General features: G+C 40.3%; 1 protein-coding gene across 1 annotated transcript in view; it reads left to right on the top strand.

Annotated features, from left to right (window-relative positions):
- The window catches only part of SATB1 (SATB homeobox 1), an 82,360-nt gene extending 64,809 nt beyond the window's left edge, over nt 1-17,551 (top strand). The window contains exons 9-10 of the mRNA XM_006883405.1: nt 16,655-16,858; nt 17,363-17,551. Coding sequence (XP_006883467.1) covers nt 16,655-16,858; nt 17,363-17,551 — 393 coding nt within the window. The remainder of the gene's footprint in view (nt 1-16,654; nt 16,859-17,362) is intronic.
- Nucleotides 17,552-17,760: the final 209 nt, after the last annotated feature.

The raw sequence follows: 17,760 nt of genomic DNA, 5'->3' as shown, positions 1-17,760 counted from the left end.
CTGTGCTGCAATCTCAAAGCCACACAGTTTGAATCCACCAGCTGCTCTGTAAGAGAGGAAGGGCAGTCTCCTCATATGCAATTTACTGCCTCTGAAAACCGGCTGGAGGGTCAGCTATGGGCTGGTTATGAGTTGACAGCACACACAAGAGTTTGAGGTAAGTTCAAGGTTGATAACTTTTCCGTGTGTGGCTAATAGTAGATAAGTGAAAAATCTCACTTTTATTAAACAGAGACGAGCAGAGACAATTTAGCATAGAGTGTGTGAACAGCACAGTTTGGTTTGAGAGTGAGATTGGCTTCATATGCAAGTGGAACACATGGTAGCATTTGAAGACAGATCAAATGTCTCCACAGGACACAGGTAGCAAAATGTGCTACATGTTAGTCTACCAAAAGGAGTGAGCAGTCTCCATCCATAAAGATCGAGAGCCTTTAAAAGCCAGTGGAAGGTCACCACGAGCCAGAAGCCAGGCAGCAGTGGGTACTGAGATCAGTACTAAATTTTCTTGACACAGGATAGGATGGTTCAGATCTGTTGCTCAGAGTTGGTATGGGTTGTTCTTGGTACTGAGAATGGGGTTCATTAGGGAAGTAAATTGAAGAGTAGGAGAGGCAAGGAATATCACCCAATGAAAATCTAGGTTTTAGTCCAGGTTTTGTGTCCCAAGGCACAGTTCCTCCATTAGTCCAGGCTTCAGTTTCAGTTCAGCAACAGAAATGCAGGAAGCCTCTGGTTTCCTCTGTCATCTAGCAAGTTATCATCCAACTGCCCATCAGAACAGTTATAAGTCAACTTCTTCTTTGAGCACCTGGCAAGAACAGCAAAATCTTTAACTGTGCCCAGCACAAATGCAAGAAGCCTCAAGTCACCTCTTGCTACCATTTTTCCACAGTAGTGCCACAGTCTCTCCACACCATTACTAGGGTCTTGCAACCAAGGCCTTGCTCTCAACAGTGTCTTGCTCCAGTCTTCCTCAAGTCTTGCTGTCACAAGTCTTGCTACTCAATGTGGGAAGAACTCTTTCTCTTATCTTAGTCTTAACAGTTGTTGATGATTTGCAAGACCATGTGTCTGTAGTTAAGGTAACTGGAGAACAGAGTGTACTGTAATGGCTAAACCCTCCCAAATTTTAGGCTAACATCACATCTGCTTAGAATGTTAGTTATCTGTACTCGTAAGTATATTAAGTACTGTCGAGTGGACTCTGCTCCATAGCTGCCCATCTGTACAGCAGAATGGAATATGGATACTTTATTCAGGCATTTTAAACCCGTCTTGATTTTGAAACAGAATCAGGAAAATATCATGAGATATATATGGTTAATCTATTTCAAGCTATAGGGTTATTGTTGATAACTTAACTCTCATCTCTAACTGAAATATGTAAATCAGATGAGTATGTGCCTTTATTTTGATTGGCTTGATGTTTGAGTAGGGCTAGGGCCCATCCCATCAACCCCTTCACCTTACACACACATATACACACACGCACGCGTGCACACACACACACACACACACCCCTCTCTCTATCAGAATACTTCTTGGCGAAACCTGAGACTCCTCCAGACACAATTCTGAGACCCATTGAAGGAGAAGTAACACTATTCCTCCAGCTTTATCTCTAAGAGACATCGTCCTTTAGTGACAACAAAAGAAAATTTACTTCATGTGTCCATTAATAGGAAAATTACCATTATATTGCATGCATATTTAGTCACATTATCCACACATATGTACATATATACTCTCTTGTAGAGACATCTCGTTCTGGGGGACCTGTGGGCATTGTCCCCCAAGGAGTGTGTGAACTTAAATTGGAAGAAAAATCCATCTGTATTTTCATTAACCTCTTGAAATTTGACATTTTATTCAATTATCTATGTAAGCAGCAAATCGGAGTGATATTAACAGTACCTGTGACTTTGCCATCAATAAAAATCACAGATGTTTCCATATCACATTGTTCCAGATAGCTTAGAATATCATATTTACTGTGACATGATTGTAGTCTTCAGATCTGTTGTGTCATCTTCTATTTCATACATTAATAAGGAAACACAAATGTTACTAAGTAAAAATGTTGGATATATATACTTCAGCACCACAGGATTTCAGTGTGATCCTATATATTTTATTTTAGGCTTTTAGAAACCATTCTGAAAAGTAAACATGAGCTTCATCAGACTTCAGGAAAAGTCCTTGGTACAAAAGATTAGGAGAGCAGTGAATAAAATGTGCATGGAAATATTACTTTTGATTCATTACCTAAGTGTATTTGGCAGACATTTGGTTGTTCTTTTATTACCTTTTAGTAATTTGTTTTTGTAATGTGCTGTTGAGTCGGAATCAATTCATAGCTGACCTTCTAGTGGGTTTTCAGAGACTGTAAATTTTGTGGAAGTGGATTGCCCATCTTTCTGCCATCGAAGAACTGGTAGATTCAAGCCCCGTGCCTTAGGTTTGACAGCCCAGGTCCTCACCACTAAGATGTCAGAGCTCCAATTACTACTAGTAGCTAGTTTTTCTAGTTTTCTTCCTTCCAAAGCCCATAGTCAGGGATTAACAATAATTACGGTAATAGTTGAAACAAAAATGTCACATCCAGTCTGTTCCCCAGACCTTGTTGTTGTTAGGTACCCTTGAGTTCAGTATGATTCTTAACAAGCCTGTGCACAACAGATCAGAACCCTGTCCTCTCCTGTGTCACCTTCACAATCTTTGACACATTTGAGCCCATTGCCTCAGTCTCTGTGTCGGTGATGTCCCTTTCCAAGGAATAGTGTCCCCTGACAGTGCCTAAAGTATGAGAGACAAACCTTCTCCATTTTTGTCTCTAAGGAACATTCTGACCACATTTTCTCCAAGACATATCTCTTTGTTCTTCCGCAGTCCGTGGGATATTCCGTACTCGTCTCCAGCATCCCAACGCCAGAGCATCAGTTCTTTTTCTTTTATCCTTATTCATGTCCAACTCTCAGATTCATAGCAAGTGATTGAAAAGACAGTGGCCTGAATGAGGCGTATCTTAGTGCTGGCCATCAGCGTAAGCCAGAGCCGCTGAGAGAATGTGTCTTCTTTCCAGACGAGCAATTCTTCAGTGCTTGGCTTGTGCATGAGGCTTTAATACTAACCTCAGCCTAAAGAGTGATTATTAAACCTTAGTGTGTCTTAGGAGAATTGGTACCCCAATCTATGGGTCCCCACATTTTCCCTTACCCTGTCCCAGTCTTTGGTCCTTTGTAGATGACACTTTGTAATCAATTTTGTTGTTTACCATCGAGTCAGAGGCAGTTAATTGCGTGTGAGGAGATTGTCCATCCTTCTCCCATGGCCATGAAATGATTTGGAAGCTACCCAGATGATTTGGATGTTAATCCTTTCATGGTTTTGCCCTCAAGGAAGCCTTGGGAAATTAGAATGGAGAGTGGAAGGAGGGATGGGGGTCTTGTGCTTACAGGGTGATTAGGGTCAAACTACACTTCTTTTTGCCTTCTCCTCTTAGATCTCCCCATGACACAAATAGTTAAGCTCTAGGCTTTTTACTGAAAGGTGGCTCACCCCATCTTGGAAGAACGATGTGTTGAATCTCTCTCTAAAAGGTCACATTCTTGAAAACGTTGTGGAGTGTTTTTCTCCCCCAAAACACGTGCGCTTGCTGCAAGTTGGAATCAACACCACAGAAGCTGGTGAAAGAAGCCTAAGTGCCTTCGAGGGTAACAGAGATGGCTTATGCAGGGACCTCCAGCCTCCCGTGTCACCTTTTATTGGTAAAATTATAACCAAGCCACTGTCAAGGACAGCAGTCCCGTTTCACCAGGCCCACATGGTGATTCTGGGAATATTTATGCTTTCTTTTTTTAATGCCTACTTGTGAATCACAAGATCCGAGTCCCTCAAATTAAGCCAAGCTCTGATTAGTAGGTTTGCATAATGGATAAAAACGATGTGGTTTGGCCACAGAATGGGTATTACTTTATCAGCAAAATCATAAGCAAGTTGGGAGCTCATAATGACCCTGCCAAGCTCAGTGGTCCCTCTTAGGATATGATTCCCATAACTTTTACAATCCCGAATTGCTTTCCCCTGGTTTTAACAATTCTTTGTCATCTCTCTCAGAACATCATAGAGGGAAGATTTAAATTTTTAATTCTCAGCTCCTAAATATGCATAATGTAGAGTATACCTCATTTTAGGATTTCTGCAGCATTGAAAAGTTTTCTAGCAATTAAAAATGCAGTGGCAGAAATATTTATTTAATACAACTTGGTAGTAAATAATTGGCATAAAGCAAGCAAACCTCCATGTAAGGTAAACTGTCACCTTAAAACTTAAATAAAAATTTGATTTATGTAGGTTGCAGGTTTCTGGGTTGGTTTGGATTCCCCACCCCCCCTTTATTTCTTCATTTGAACATGATATATATGGGTATTCAACATTTTTTTTCTTTTTTGATGATCTTCATAATACTGAATTCCAAGTCTCAACTTCAACTCATTGCCGTGGAGTCAAGTGAGTCATAGCTGCCCCTCCAGTGAGTTTTCAGAGGCTGTAAATACTATGGGAGAGATGGGGCTTCAAAATTCTTTCCTCCAAGGAGAAGCTTGGTTACCACCCTCTCCAAGATAGACCTGTCTGTTCTCTTGGCAGTTCATGGTATTTCATGGTATGTTCATGATATGTTCAACACTCTTCTTCAGCACCACAACTCAAAGGCATCGGTTCTTCTGTTATCCTTAGTCATTATCCAGTCCTCTGATGCAAAACAAGTAATTGTGAAGACTATGATCTGGATCAGGTGCACCTTAGTCTCTAGACCAACATCATTGCTCTTCAGCACTTTGCAGAGGTCTCTGACAGCAGACTTCCCCAATGCAATTAATACTTTGATTTCCTAACTCTTGGTGCCACACAGTGTTAATTGTGGAACTAAGCAAGCTGAAGTTGAAGCTCTGTCTCCCATACTTTGGACACATGGCCAGGAGGGACCAGTCCTTGGAGAAGGACATCATGCTTGGAAAGGTGGAGGGATAGGATAGTGCAGGAGAGGAAGACACAGAGAGATGGAGAACTGGGACAATGGAGTAGGTGTGTGACAATGCAGTCAGTGAGATTGGATCAGGATAGGGCAGGCTTCAGAGCTGTTGTACGTGGGGTCACGATGCGTCGCAGGTACATAACAGCAGCAACAAAAACAAATGCCATAGGAAGAGAGTACCCATCTTTCTCCCATGGAGCTGCTGGTGGATTAGAATCTCTGCTTTTAGGTTTTCAGTGCAACTCCTTAATCACGAGGCCACCAGAGCTCCCTTAATATCAAATAGTAAATAAATACTGTAGATTTGTGGCTTTAGGAAGTGACATGACAAAAAACTGCAGCCTCACAATATAATAACCATTTGGCTGAAAGATTTTCCTCCCTAAGTTTCATCTTTAATCAAACATATTGGTTTTCCTTTGACAGAAACCTTTAATAGTGTGTTCTGCCAGTCATATACCTAGTAAGCTGAGTTCAGTCACATCTTTTTTTCTTTACAATGTGGTTGCATCATTATGAATATTCACGATTGGACTTTGTAACAAAGCATGGTATCCTGAAGAACTCCAGCGTTTTTGCCACTAGCTGCATGGTCCAGATTGTGCCATTTGAAAAATCCCTCTGGCCTCTCAATATGTTGTCATTTCGGTGTGTGATGGGGAATCTTCTCTCATTCGTACACTCGGTCGTCGAAGTGTGTGCCTTAGGGCGTCTCCAGGTCCCTCAAGTGAAGTAAAGCAAACCGTTTGCCCAGGGATATTCATCTTGACATTTGTTTATGATAAATTGAGCTCAGCCAGCAGGAGCAGAGTGGACCGCATTCCGTTCGTGGGCAAAATGTGGAGGCCTTTCCCCAGGGGGTGGGAACGGGGAAGGAGCGTCAAGGTGAAGAGACGTTCTTGGGGACGGGATTGAGAGGGCTTCTGATTCTGGAGGCAACAGACAAGACAAAGGAGATTTAAAATAAAGCGACTTGCTTTAATAATAATAATAATTACTGTTATTACTACTACCATCATCCTCACAAAAGCAATACATGACCAATCTAGAAAAAGCACATAACAAATATAAAGAAGGTCTTTTTCCTATGAAGCCCCTGGTGGATTTGAACCACCAGAGAAGCAGGACCTTAAAGTTCACGGTGTTAATCCTTTCTGGCTATGTCACCAGAGCACCCTCAGAGAAGACGTGGGTTACCTGTGATCCTAGTCACCTGAAAAATGGACACTTTGAATACCTGGGTTTGTCCTTTTTATACACATATTCACATATGTATATATATTAAATTCTATCTCTGGCCCTTACCACCTTCTTTTTTTTTCCCACATTTAACAGAGAGCTGCTCACATTTGGGGAACATTTCTGCCACCACACTGTTGATGTTAGGGACTGTGGAGTCAGCACTGACTGCCAGCTGACCCTCCAGTGAGGTTGTAGAGGCCGTAAATCTCCGCGGAAGGAGATTTTGTGCTGTGGGGCAGCTGCTGGAGTCAGACCGCATATCTCTGGGATGGCGGCACAACTTCTTACCACTAAGCCATCAGAACTCCCTGCACCCTATTGTGTTATGACTGTGTCACTCCTTTTGGGTATATTAGGTTATATGCAACTTTTGCTAAGTACTCCTAACACAGACAGTCGTTAATTAAAGAGTTGGACACATCTTTCATCATCACTTCCTTAGGATATGTTTTTTGAAGTGAAGTTGTTGAGTCTAGAAAGATGTGTGTCTTAAAGTGAAGTAAATGAGTTGTAATGATAATAACGCATTAATAATAGCTTATTATGCATTGTGGTGTCAATCACTGGGTCTCTCCGTGCATGACATCGCTTCTCACAACCTTATCCCTTGGCTGGTAAATTCAGTCCCTTTTCATAAAGGTGCAAACGGAGTGCTAGCAGATGTAAGTAGTGAGGTCAAGTTCAGACAGCTGGAACGTGGTGGAGTGGAGATTCCACTTAAGACCCAGTCCTTCTCAATAAATAGATCTTAGTACAGTACAAAGAGTATATGGGTGATAACGAGAGTCATTCGATGTACTCGGGAAAGTTTGCCACAGGAATAGGAGGCGTGTCCCCTCGGGAACAAGAACGGGGGCTGCGTGCCCAGCACACCCTCCATTCATCTCACTCGTGTTCTCTTTCTTCTCCTTAATTCCTTGTTGTCAGGTGCCATGGTGTCACTTATGACTCACAGCAGGTCTGAACCTTGTCCTGTCCTTTGCCATCGTATCATCCCCTACACACTTGAACCCATTGCCGCAGTCACTGTATCACCCCATCTCGCCGACAGTCTTCCTCGAGTATTGCTTATTCTTCAAAGCCAAGCCTTTGACCTTTGGCATCAGTGATGACTTGTTTAACCCACGTAGCACATCTCTTACGCGTCTTCTTTTGCGTTTCACTTGGCATGCTCATCATTAACCTTTGCTGTGTTCTGACTTGCACTTATATTTTTGAACGCTACAAAATACACGCCAAAGTGTTTTATGAGCCATCTAAGGCAAATGTTTTCTGTGATGTCCATCAGACCTTTTGGAAGGTGTCATGAACCTAGTGCTGAGCTTATTCTGTTTCATTTGATCCAGCCACAGCTTGTGAAACTAGGACTATTATCATGTACATTTTTTTCCTTTTTTTAAAATTAATTTTAATGAAAGTTTACAAAGACTTAGGGTTCATTGTTGAACTTTTTTTCTCAATTAATTGTTGCACTTTTCTCCCTGCCCGTCCCTCCCCCCAATTCACTCTTCTCCTTGGGAAGTAAAAGAACTCTTTTCATTGTTATGCAATCCCTCCCCCCAAGTCCACTCCACTATGCAGCCTTCATTCTTTTTAAACAGTTCTCTCCCTCATCCGTTTCAGTGCCGTATACATCATTCCTCACCTCCTTCTCTGTCTTCCCTCAACCCTCATGTCAATCTCATTTTACAGTGGCGCTTTGCAATATTTGTCCTTTTGTGACAGATAATTTCACTCAGAACAGTGTCCTCCAGGACCATCCATTTTGCATAGTATTTCATGACTTCCTGTTTTTCAGTGCTGCATAGTATTCCATTGTGTGAATATGCCACAGCTTCTCTATCCATTCATTTGTCAATGGGCACTTGGGTTGTTTCCAGCTCTTTGCTATTTCGAACAAAGCTGCAATAAACATGGATGTACATATATCTGCTTGGGTGGCAGTTATGGTTTCTTTAGGGTAAATTCCCAGTAGTGGAATTGCTGGGTCAGGTGGTATTTCTATTTGCAACTTTTTGAGAAAGGGCCATACTGTCTTCCTTAGTGGTTGCACCATATCGTGTACATTTTATAGATGGAGAATATGAAGCTTAAATTCAGATAGGTAAATGCTGATATATCAGTCGATATTGGTATAGAGAGGTGCTTCTGTATGGCTCAACAGAGAAATTGTGTTTTGCTGGGCAGGAAAGAGTAGAAAGGGTTTTCCTATCAGTGGTGGAAGTCTGGAAGGACTACATGGTTCTTGATGATATCTGCAGAGGCTAACATTGATGGGAATATGATAACATGAACTTTGAGATTATTGGCTTTTCTGCTTCATACTGACCACTGAAAAAGGAGAGAAAATAGAAGCATAGAATTTTGAAGGTAAAGGATAGATACAGTTAAACAGGAGCCAGATAACATCACTGGAATGACTTTAAAGTCACAAATAGGAACAGGTAAGAAATTCAGTCTCAGAAACTATAGGTAACCTTCAGGCATGCTTGCCAGCTTTCTGGGGGACTTGTGCTTCAACTTTGAAGAAACTGTATTGGAAGCAGCTCTGAAATGTATGTAAAAAATTACATTATAAATCTCCTAATGTCTGCAGATGTCTAGTGTTTTAAAACTAAAATTCAGGCCTTCTTTTAAAATTCTCTACATCTGTCAAATGAAGAGATTATCATTTTCCTGGCTACTTTAACAAGCCGTCTGGAATTTCATACTTTATTTTTTTCCCTCGATCTTAAATTTTTCCTCATTTTAAAAATATTGTTTAAAACTTAATCTTATTACTTGAAAGCCTTTTTAAATGGAGACTTTTCATTTACTCTGATCAGATTGTCATTCAGTAGTCTTGTTTGAACCAGATAATCTGTATCAAAAGCAAAACCATTATGTTTATGTGTGCTCTGCAATCAGTGTTCCGGACGGAGGAGCTGAAAAAATATCCTAGAAAAGAAATCATTTTTACTTTCATTATGATTAAATTCTAAGCAGAATTGAAAATTAAACTTCATTTACTAATGATTTTGAGGATCCCTTTTATAGTCACGACATTTTTTGGAAGCTTTTCTTGTGGTTTCTCAGTTTTATACATTGGCTTCATTGGAAAGGCGTTTAAATATTTAGGGTAGTTAATGAAAATCATTCACTTCCACATCCCATGTTAAAAACCTAGTGCCATCTTGCCAACAAACCGGACTGTCTCCTAGTTTAACTCAGGTAATGACATCATCATTATTACAATGAGTTCATTGGGATTAGTTGCTAAGAAGACATTCCAAGACCTCAACTAGAGAAGGTTAGTCTCCTGATCACAAAGTAACAGGAATTTATTCAAGTAAGATATTTCTGGATCACCTGTTTATGTGCTGTTATTACATAAATAGAGAAATTAATGGATTCCGCCCCCCTCCCCCCCAAATAAAATACTGAGCCCTTAAGCTGTAAGGTCTGGAGAGAGGTTTTTATTCTTTTGTTTTTAAAAGCCAGCCATTTATTGGCTTAAAAACATTCACAGTTTAAAAAGATGATCATAATTTTTTTTTTCCTTTTTCAGCAGTATGAGAAATCACACCTTGAAAATAAATACATTAGGATTGTTGGGGGGGTGTACATATATATATATATTTATACATATATATATATGTACACACACATACAGATTTAGGCTATAGATAAATGTATGTGTAAATAATACATAGTATATGTGATGTGATAAAGTAAGAACTGGATTTCGCAGTGTCTGTTCCCATTTATTTTCCATCATTCCTTTAATTAGCTGAATGCTAACTTAATAGGGCAAGTTCCACTGTCTACCGAGCTTCTCTTTTACTTTATACAAAGTAGATGTTATTAAACTGGGGAGAAAGATTAATGCATATTCTACTGATTCCATAGAGGAGAATGTGTATCTTTATTAATGTTGATGGTGGGTCTCTCTTTATGCTATGGAATAATCTGCTTTAGCAAAAGGTTTTCTTCTGAAGGACTGCATAACATTTAAAGGTTAATATGTTAGGTGAAGAACAATATCTAAGACAAGTGTTTTTATTACAGGACATGATGGGATGGTTTTTATTAAATTATATGGTGATTTGAATGAGGAGGAAGAAAAAGTGCATCACTTCTTGCCCTCAACTTTAATGCCTTTAATCAAATAATGACCTTCTGGAAAATAGTTAATTTTAAGCATTTGGGAAGATCGATACCACTTTGCCACCAAAAAATGGCCTAGATGATGAAATTTGATGTATTTAAAGTATCATTTCACCCTTTTAACCTAGTAAATAATTTAAAATGCTTTCAGTATTGTTTCACTGCTGTTTCGTGTCTCACTGTTCGAAGTGTTAGGATTCTTACTGATAAGGATGAAAGTTGGGGTGTGACTATCTCACATTGAGAATTAGGGTCAGGCCTCTGTTTGGTTTTGTGGGTCCATGTTCTACCCCCAAATAAAGTATATGTTTTCATGCTGTGTTTGAGGTAGAGTGTAAATAAAGTATGAAAGGTCTGAAAATGGAAGCTTTCTAGAATGCTCAAGGGGTACATTGAAGACATCATCAGCTACTTTGCATGTTTTGTGATATCTTTAAACCTTTGTGCTGAAGGAGAAGGTTTGGGGAGCTCTGACGATTAGAACCTTTCTCCCCCAGGTTTATAGAGCACAGATAGGAAATTATCTTGAGTGCCGACAGCTTTGTAAATTTAAAAAAAAAATTGCCCTCTATTAGCATGTTTGTGGGCAGATTAAAAACTATCTTCATTAGCATAAGTAACACTTACACATTCTTTTAAAAGTAGAAAATTATTTGCTGAATGATAAATTGCTAGCTTTATAGCTAGTTGTTGTTGAAAATGTACTCATTCAAAATGCCTGGTGTAGTTTAGTCTACAATGCTGAGGTTTTTTTTGTGTTCGAAGTACTATTTAATGGATTAGGTACTTAATCCTTGTACCTACTAGTTTCTAAAATGTAATTCATGCCTTTCACTAAAATGTTTGCATCAAATACCTCCCTATTTAGATTGATTTCTTTTAATATCATATATTATTATACTATATGCCCTAGAGATTGGAATAAAATACTCCTGCAAATAAGGCATAAATTGAGGGGGGAATCTGCAGAATATAAGATGTTTTGCTTTTTAGAATTCAAATTGCCATTCTGTTTTTTTTTTTTAATGTATTTTTTCTTCTTAGTTTCGGCAAGAATTGCCATTTTCTTTCTCTTTTTTTTTTAATAGCTCTTGGTTTTAAAACATATATACATAATGATAATGTATACATATATGTATATTGCTTTAAATGCCTTTTTCTTCCAGAATACAAAAGTCTTTTTCTCACTCCAGCAAAACCAGTTGTGTTATATATGCTCCCAGCTTTGTTACAGAGCAGGCCTTGTAAGAATCGTACTTTTTTTATCTGCATGAGGCTTTGTGGGTACGATAAATTAATTCCTGAAAGGAGGTTACTTTCCCGACTCAATTAGAATCATTGTGCACCCCTTCTCCGTTAAAATGTTAGAAGTGAATTGACATGAATTAACTGTTCTAAAAAGAGTGCAGTAGAAATCAGAGATTGAATTTGGTTGGAAATTAGCAGCCGAGAGATGGAAGGTGCCAGCATTTTTATTTAAATGTGGTACAACAAGATTCTGTCAGTAAAGCACATCATTAGAATATTGAGTTTAGAACTGCTAATTTTTCCTTTAAAATGAGCATACAGTCATGTGTTTCGTGGACCATAATAAATAGCTATTGTGTTGCCATTGAGTTTGTTTTCCTCCTTATTTATTTTTCAGTACTAGTTTGGCAGTCACTGTGCATTTCTCTCCTCCTCCCCTCCCTCCCCAAATCTTCTAGTTCTATAATAGACCCCTCACCAAAACCAGTCAAAAGAATGTTATTTATTTCTTGCAGTCTTGGTTTTAGCATTTTTGCACCGTTTTCTTGCTTACGGTAGCAAGACGTTTGCAGATGGTTCTTGGTTACTATAGAGTACGTAACAGTATTTCCTTTGTGGCAGATGGAATTAAGACTTTTAGTTCTCAATAAATGTAGGTTTACAATACATAACTTTGCAGGATTTGTGTTGTATATAACAGGTTTGAACATATTATCTCGGAATTCATCTGCATGGCATTTTCAGCTTATTCAGGGTCTTGCCAGTTTTTTTAAGTAATAAGCGAGGCTGTGATTGATAGCAACATCTCAAGGCGTGATTTTGAATAGAAACAAAAGGTTTCGAACAGAAGGTGTCAAATTAAACTTTGTCAGTTTGAAAAGTAGTAGCATCCTGAAAGTTGTACTGATTTATTTACATGTGGCTACTGTTTATATTTTGCCCTCTTTATATGCAGTGTAATGTTGCTTGGCAAATTTACTACAGTTTAAAGTTTAGGTTGTTCCTTGTACCATTTTGGTTTTCCTGAGAACGGATCAGTCTCATTATTTTAAGACTGTTAGCTCCCTGTCCTTTCTACTGCTTAGAAAAGTTGTCAGCTGATGTCAGTTCCTGACTCGCGGAGGTTGGCTTTATAATCGTTCACGTCCCAAAGACTTCTCCTAAAAACCTGGACTAGATTCACATTTTTCAACAGAATGCTGTGTGTTTCCTTCCTTAGTACCTCGCTTCGCCCAAGTAAATGTACGTCTTTGTCATTGAAAGCCGGTAGACCACTTTGAGGAGTTCATCTGTTTGTCGACTACAAATGTTCTGACATGTTCGTTATCTTCCCAAGTTTCTTTCACTTCAGCAGTAACGCTGATGGAGAAGGGCTTAGGAAAAGTATTTTGAGACTTAGAAAGCATTTGGCATCTTCAGTTGCTTCATGCAAAACATGGATCAGATTACTATCATCATTAATAGAATCTCAATTGATAGACTCTCAAATAGTCAAAATATTCTAAGGTATTTAAATAGCACCAGAATAAATTAATCCTATTTTTGCCATTATAACTTGGGTATGAGCCAATTTACTTCTCTGCCGACAAAGAACTAGCATGTCAAAATGTCTGTTTTCTATTATTTTCTTAAGAGATACGCACATCAAGAAAAGCACACACTCCCTCTTTTTGTTTTTTTGGAATACCGTGCTAGAACTAACAGTTCCCAGCTGCATCATTAAATATTTTTCTAAGCAGCATCTGATTTCAGTCTCTTAAAAAATCATCGTGTGTCTTGAAAGGCTAGCAGAGACATGCTTCAACTTATAATTCATCACATTATTTTTAGATAAGGAATTAGAAGTATTATTTAAGGGCAGAGGTTAATAGCAAACTACTGGAAATGTTATGTTAGTCATGGGCAATTAATAAAAATAAGGATCTGTCTTATAAGTACAGAGGCACAGAAGTGCCAATATGAGCAAAATATTTGTTGAATGAGTCAGGGCTCACTCTCTGAAATATTTGCGAAACCAGCGTGAGTGTGATTGTTTAGGAATTAACCATCATTATTAGCCGTTTTAAAAGAACTAATGATTTTCGCTTCCAAAGAACATCTGTGATCCACATGTTTTTTCACATACATCTCAGTGCTAACTGATCTCGCCATTACTTTAAAAAGTTTCTAAAGGACTTGAAAAAAAAAGCGTTGGAATTTTCCAGCACTCTCTAAGAAGCATTTCTTCCATGAATCGTTCCTAATTTAACTTACAGCAATTTTTAGTCACAAGCATTTATCTCTACAAAAAAAGATATTTCTTAGATACTCGATGTTTTAGCATTTCCTGTTATAGTATAAGAGCAGCTAAGCGTCGTTGTTTTACGTTAAAAAAGATGTTCCGTCCTGTTCTGGGTGAAAGCTGCTAACTTCTCATGAAGGTAAGTCAGATTGTACCGTATCACTGTGTTCAGGCTACCACTGAAAAATGGCGGATAAAAAAAAAAAATAATGTCCCCCCTTAAAGAGACAAATCCGTACGTACATGTGTATGAAAGGGAGTGAAGCCTGTACGTAGATTAGAGGGTTTTGTGCATGTGAACATGAACTTCATGGGATCTTTCCCTTCTAGCCCCTAATAGAGAATTCCATCACTCCGGATATTAAGTCAGATAGTATGGTGGAAGGCCTTTATTTACAGTTCATATTCAAGCCTGTAGAAAGATTTCTATCTAAAACCTACACTGCAACATGACCGAAACATAAAATATTAAAATAAAATCTCGACGTAGGAGACTATGAAGTACCTCTGGTGGCTTAATTTGGAGAGCACTTACCAAGAAGTACTCAGTCAGCATCTCCAGGCGTCCTTTGCAAGCCAGTCTCTACTACTTCCCTCGCATTCAGTTTTTATAGTCAATATTCTAGAAATCTTTTATCATATTAGTCTGAAAATAAACATAAGGTTGCACGGCTCAAGGATACCCTTGTTCAGTAGTATAATCATACTATTTTCTTTGTAGTTATGTTTAATAATAATATTCTAAGTAAACCGTCAAGTTGCTGCCTCTTCTCTTTGCTTAAAATATGCATCCAGTGGCGTCAGGTGAGTGCATAGTTAGCCCTGTGTACATGTATTTATTTATTTAGGGGGTTGGTTGAGAATCGAAACGCCATAGCAAACAGGAGATCCGACCAGGCTTAGCAGAAGCCACCCTGGGCAGATGAGTAGGTAGCCCTTCGGAAGCTCATGTCGCCACCTCTACCCCCAGTAAGCTGTTCCAGGGGAGCAAACTTTGCCTTTCTCTGCTGTTCACTGTATTCAAAAGGAGAATCCCTCCCCCACCCCCCTCCAGTTTTAAAAGAATGGTCAGGAAACCCCATCATTCTTGGAAATCTCTCACACAACTTACACCTTCAGGCACCCAATGGAAGGGTAGCTATTAAGTCCGTTCTGACTTGACCTCAATAAGTTAAGTGTGATTCTGGATTAACCCTAAAGATTAAGAAACTATTATATTAAGACATTAACCCTAAAAGTTGGATATTAAGAAAACAGCATCCTTGCTGTTCCCTTCCAAATAATTCCCGTGAAATTTCCAAGGGGTCCTTTTGTCCTAAATTTGGATATTAAAACAGCATCCTTAAAAAAAAAACAAAAAAAACCAGCATCCTTGCTGTTCCCTTCCAAATAATTCCCGTGAAATTTCCAAGGGGTCCTTTTGTCCTAAATTGGGTTCCCCAAAAGCAGAGCCTGAATGGGAAATCAAGTGTCTGATTTGGTGAGGGTCCTGGAAGCAAAGACAAAGACAGAAGGGGTTTTAGGGGAAGGGTTCTGATGAGACCGTATCTTCGGTTAAGTTTTGGTGTGGGCTGAGGGAAGGCGAAAGAAGGTGGAGAAGGCCATGTCTAGAAAGGAGATTTAAGTGATAGAGTATCCCCTTCAAAGACCGGGGGAAGGGAGGTTAGCGGAGAGCCAGCCACTCACCACTCTCAAGTGAGCAGGAGAAGTAACTTGTGAGCATCTCCAGGTGAGTCGGCCCCAAGATGATTTCCACAGAGCTGGTAGTCCAGGCAGCTTGGCAGCTGATGGATGGAACCGGGGGCTGATGGAGGGGTTCTGGCTAGAATGTCCTCTCTTCTTTCTCAACCTGGTGTCCATCATGGCAGCCAGGAAGAAGGTTTGAGATGACATTTGGAAACGTCCTCGACTGCATCACTCTAGTGTTGATAAATAATCCCAGGACCAAAGCCTGGCCCTTGGGATGAGCCAGAGAGCCCCAAGCTGCCACATACATTGGGCATGTCCTCTGATTTATTAAGACTCTTGCCTGACAAATCATACATACACGCATACTGTTGTGGGGGGAAAAAACTACCAAAAAAATCAACAAAACAAAACACACAAGACTTCAGGGTATTTAGGTGATTACTTGGTTTAGTTTTCATTCATTTCTGGAAGAGTCTTCTGATGCTCATTCTTCATCATAATGCCTTCCATTGGACATTTTTTTACTCACACAATTACACATAACCTTTGTGTCTTTTTACTATATACATGCATGTACACACATGCACACATTTAGTTCATTTTCCTTTCTAACAGGAAAGTACTCTTAGAGAATCTTTCTAGTGAGAAAAAAACCCTTATTTCTAAAATCTGTCTTACTCTTTTTTAAATACCTCTCAGATGGCCATTCATCAGAAAGTACCAAAAGCACACTCAAAGTCACTTTTCCTCTCAGTCTATATAATCCAGTGTCCATGGTAAAGACTGTCTTACCCTTGGAGTTTGAAAAATAATGTCCCTCCTTAAAGAGACAAATCTGTACATACATGTATATGAAAGAGTGAACCTGTAAGTAGATTAGAGGGTTTTGTGCATGTGAACATGAACTTCATGGGATCTCTCCCTTCTAGCCCCTAATAGAGAATTCCATCACTCCACCCTTTCACCCTGTACACATGGACTGACCCGCTTTGCTTTGCCCTGTCTCTTAGGGATGGTTGTGTGAGCTGTTGCGCTGGAAGGAGGACCCTTCTCCCGAGAACAGGACCCTCTGGGAGAACCTGTCTATGATCCGGAGGTTCCTCAGCCTTCCCCAGCCAGAGCGGGATGCCATCTATGAGCAGGAGAGCAATGCGGTCCATCACCATGGCGACAGGCCGCCCCACATCATCCACGTGCCCACGGAGCAGATGCAGGTCCGTGTCCCTGGCCAGCCCCGCGCAGCCTTGAGTGAGCAAAACACTGACCTTGGCAGGAACACGAGAGTCTCTCTCTCCTTCCCTTTGGTCTGTGCAGAGGCCTTTTAGCGAGAGACTGTCAGCTGCCGCTTTTTCATCATTGAGAGTTGAGCTTCATGTCCTCTCACTCAGTTCCCTGCTCTCAGCACCCTTTGTACACGCTGTTCCGTGATTGCGGTCTTTTTTAGTGTGGGGTTTCTTATGTTGTGAGAGTTTAACATTTGTCGTTTTTAGAAACCTGAATTGAAAACATCCGTTTTTCACTGACCACCCTCCTGCACCTCATGGGGGCAGTGGTTATGCCTGAGGAGAGTTTTGGGCGATTCACCTGGGCGTCCAGCCGTCGAGCAGTGGGGTGGGGAACTCACGTGCAGTCTCTCCCATGAGTGGCCCTGCATCTTGTTGGATCCTCACAAGAGAGATGGGGTAGGGGTGAGTCACGTCTGTTTGTCTTTCCTTTAGAGCCCCTCTCCCACCACCCTTGGGAAAGGAGAGTCTAGAGGTGGTTTCTTACCTGGCCTGCCGACCCCTGCACCATGGCTGGGTGCTGCTCCTCAGGTGAGCCAGCACCTCAGGGAGACCGGGGGTGGCATCACGACCTGCTCTGCTCGTTTGACCAGGATTTCCAGAGGGCGTGCTGACCACGGCTGAGGCCAGGGGCCAGCATGCCAGCAGACCCCACCCTCTGCTTAGCTTGTCCTGGGCCCAGTCAGCCCCAGAGGGAACTCTGATGAATTGATACTTGAGAAGCTGTGCAATCTGGTAGTTCCTTGGTGCCACCATGGCCTTAGTTACTTAAGAAATGTATCGTAACCCATCCAGAGCTCTAGACCTTTTTCCTGTGCATTCCAAGAGAATGT

Source organism: Elephantulus edwardii, unplaced genomic scaffold (genome assembly GCF_000299155.1).
Source record: "Elephantulus edwardii isolate Elephantulus edwardi_28Jun2011 unplaced genomic scaffold, EleEdw1.0 scaffold00027, whole genome shotgun sequence".
NCBI lineage: Eukaryota > Metazoa > Chordata > Mammalia > Macroscelidea > Macroscelididae > Elephantulus > Elephantulus edwardii.
Note: the sequence above shows the minus strand (reverse complement) of the source record. Positions and strands in the feature narration are given on the sequence as shown.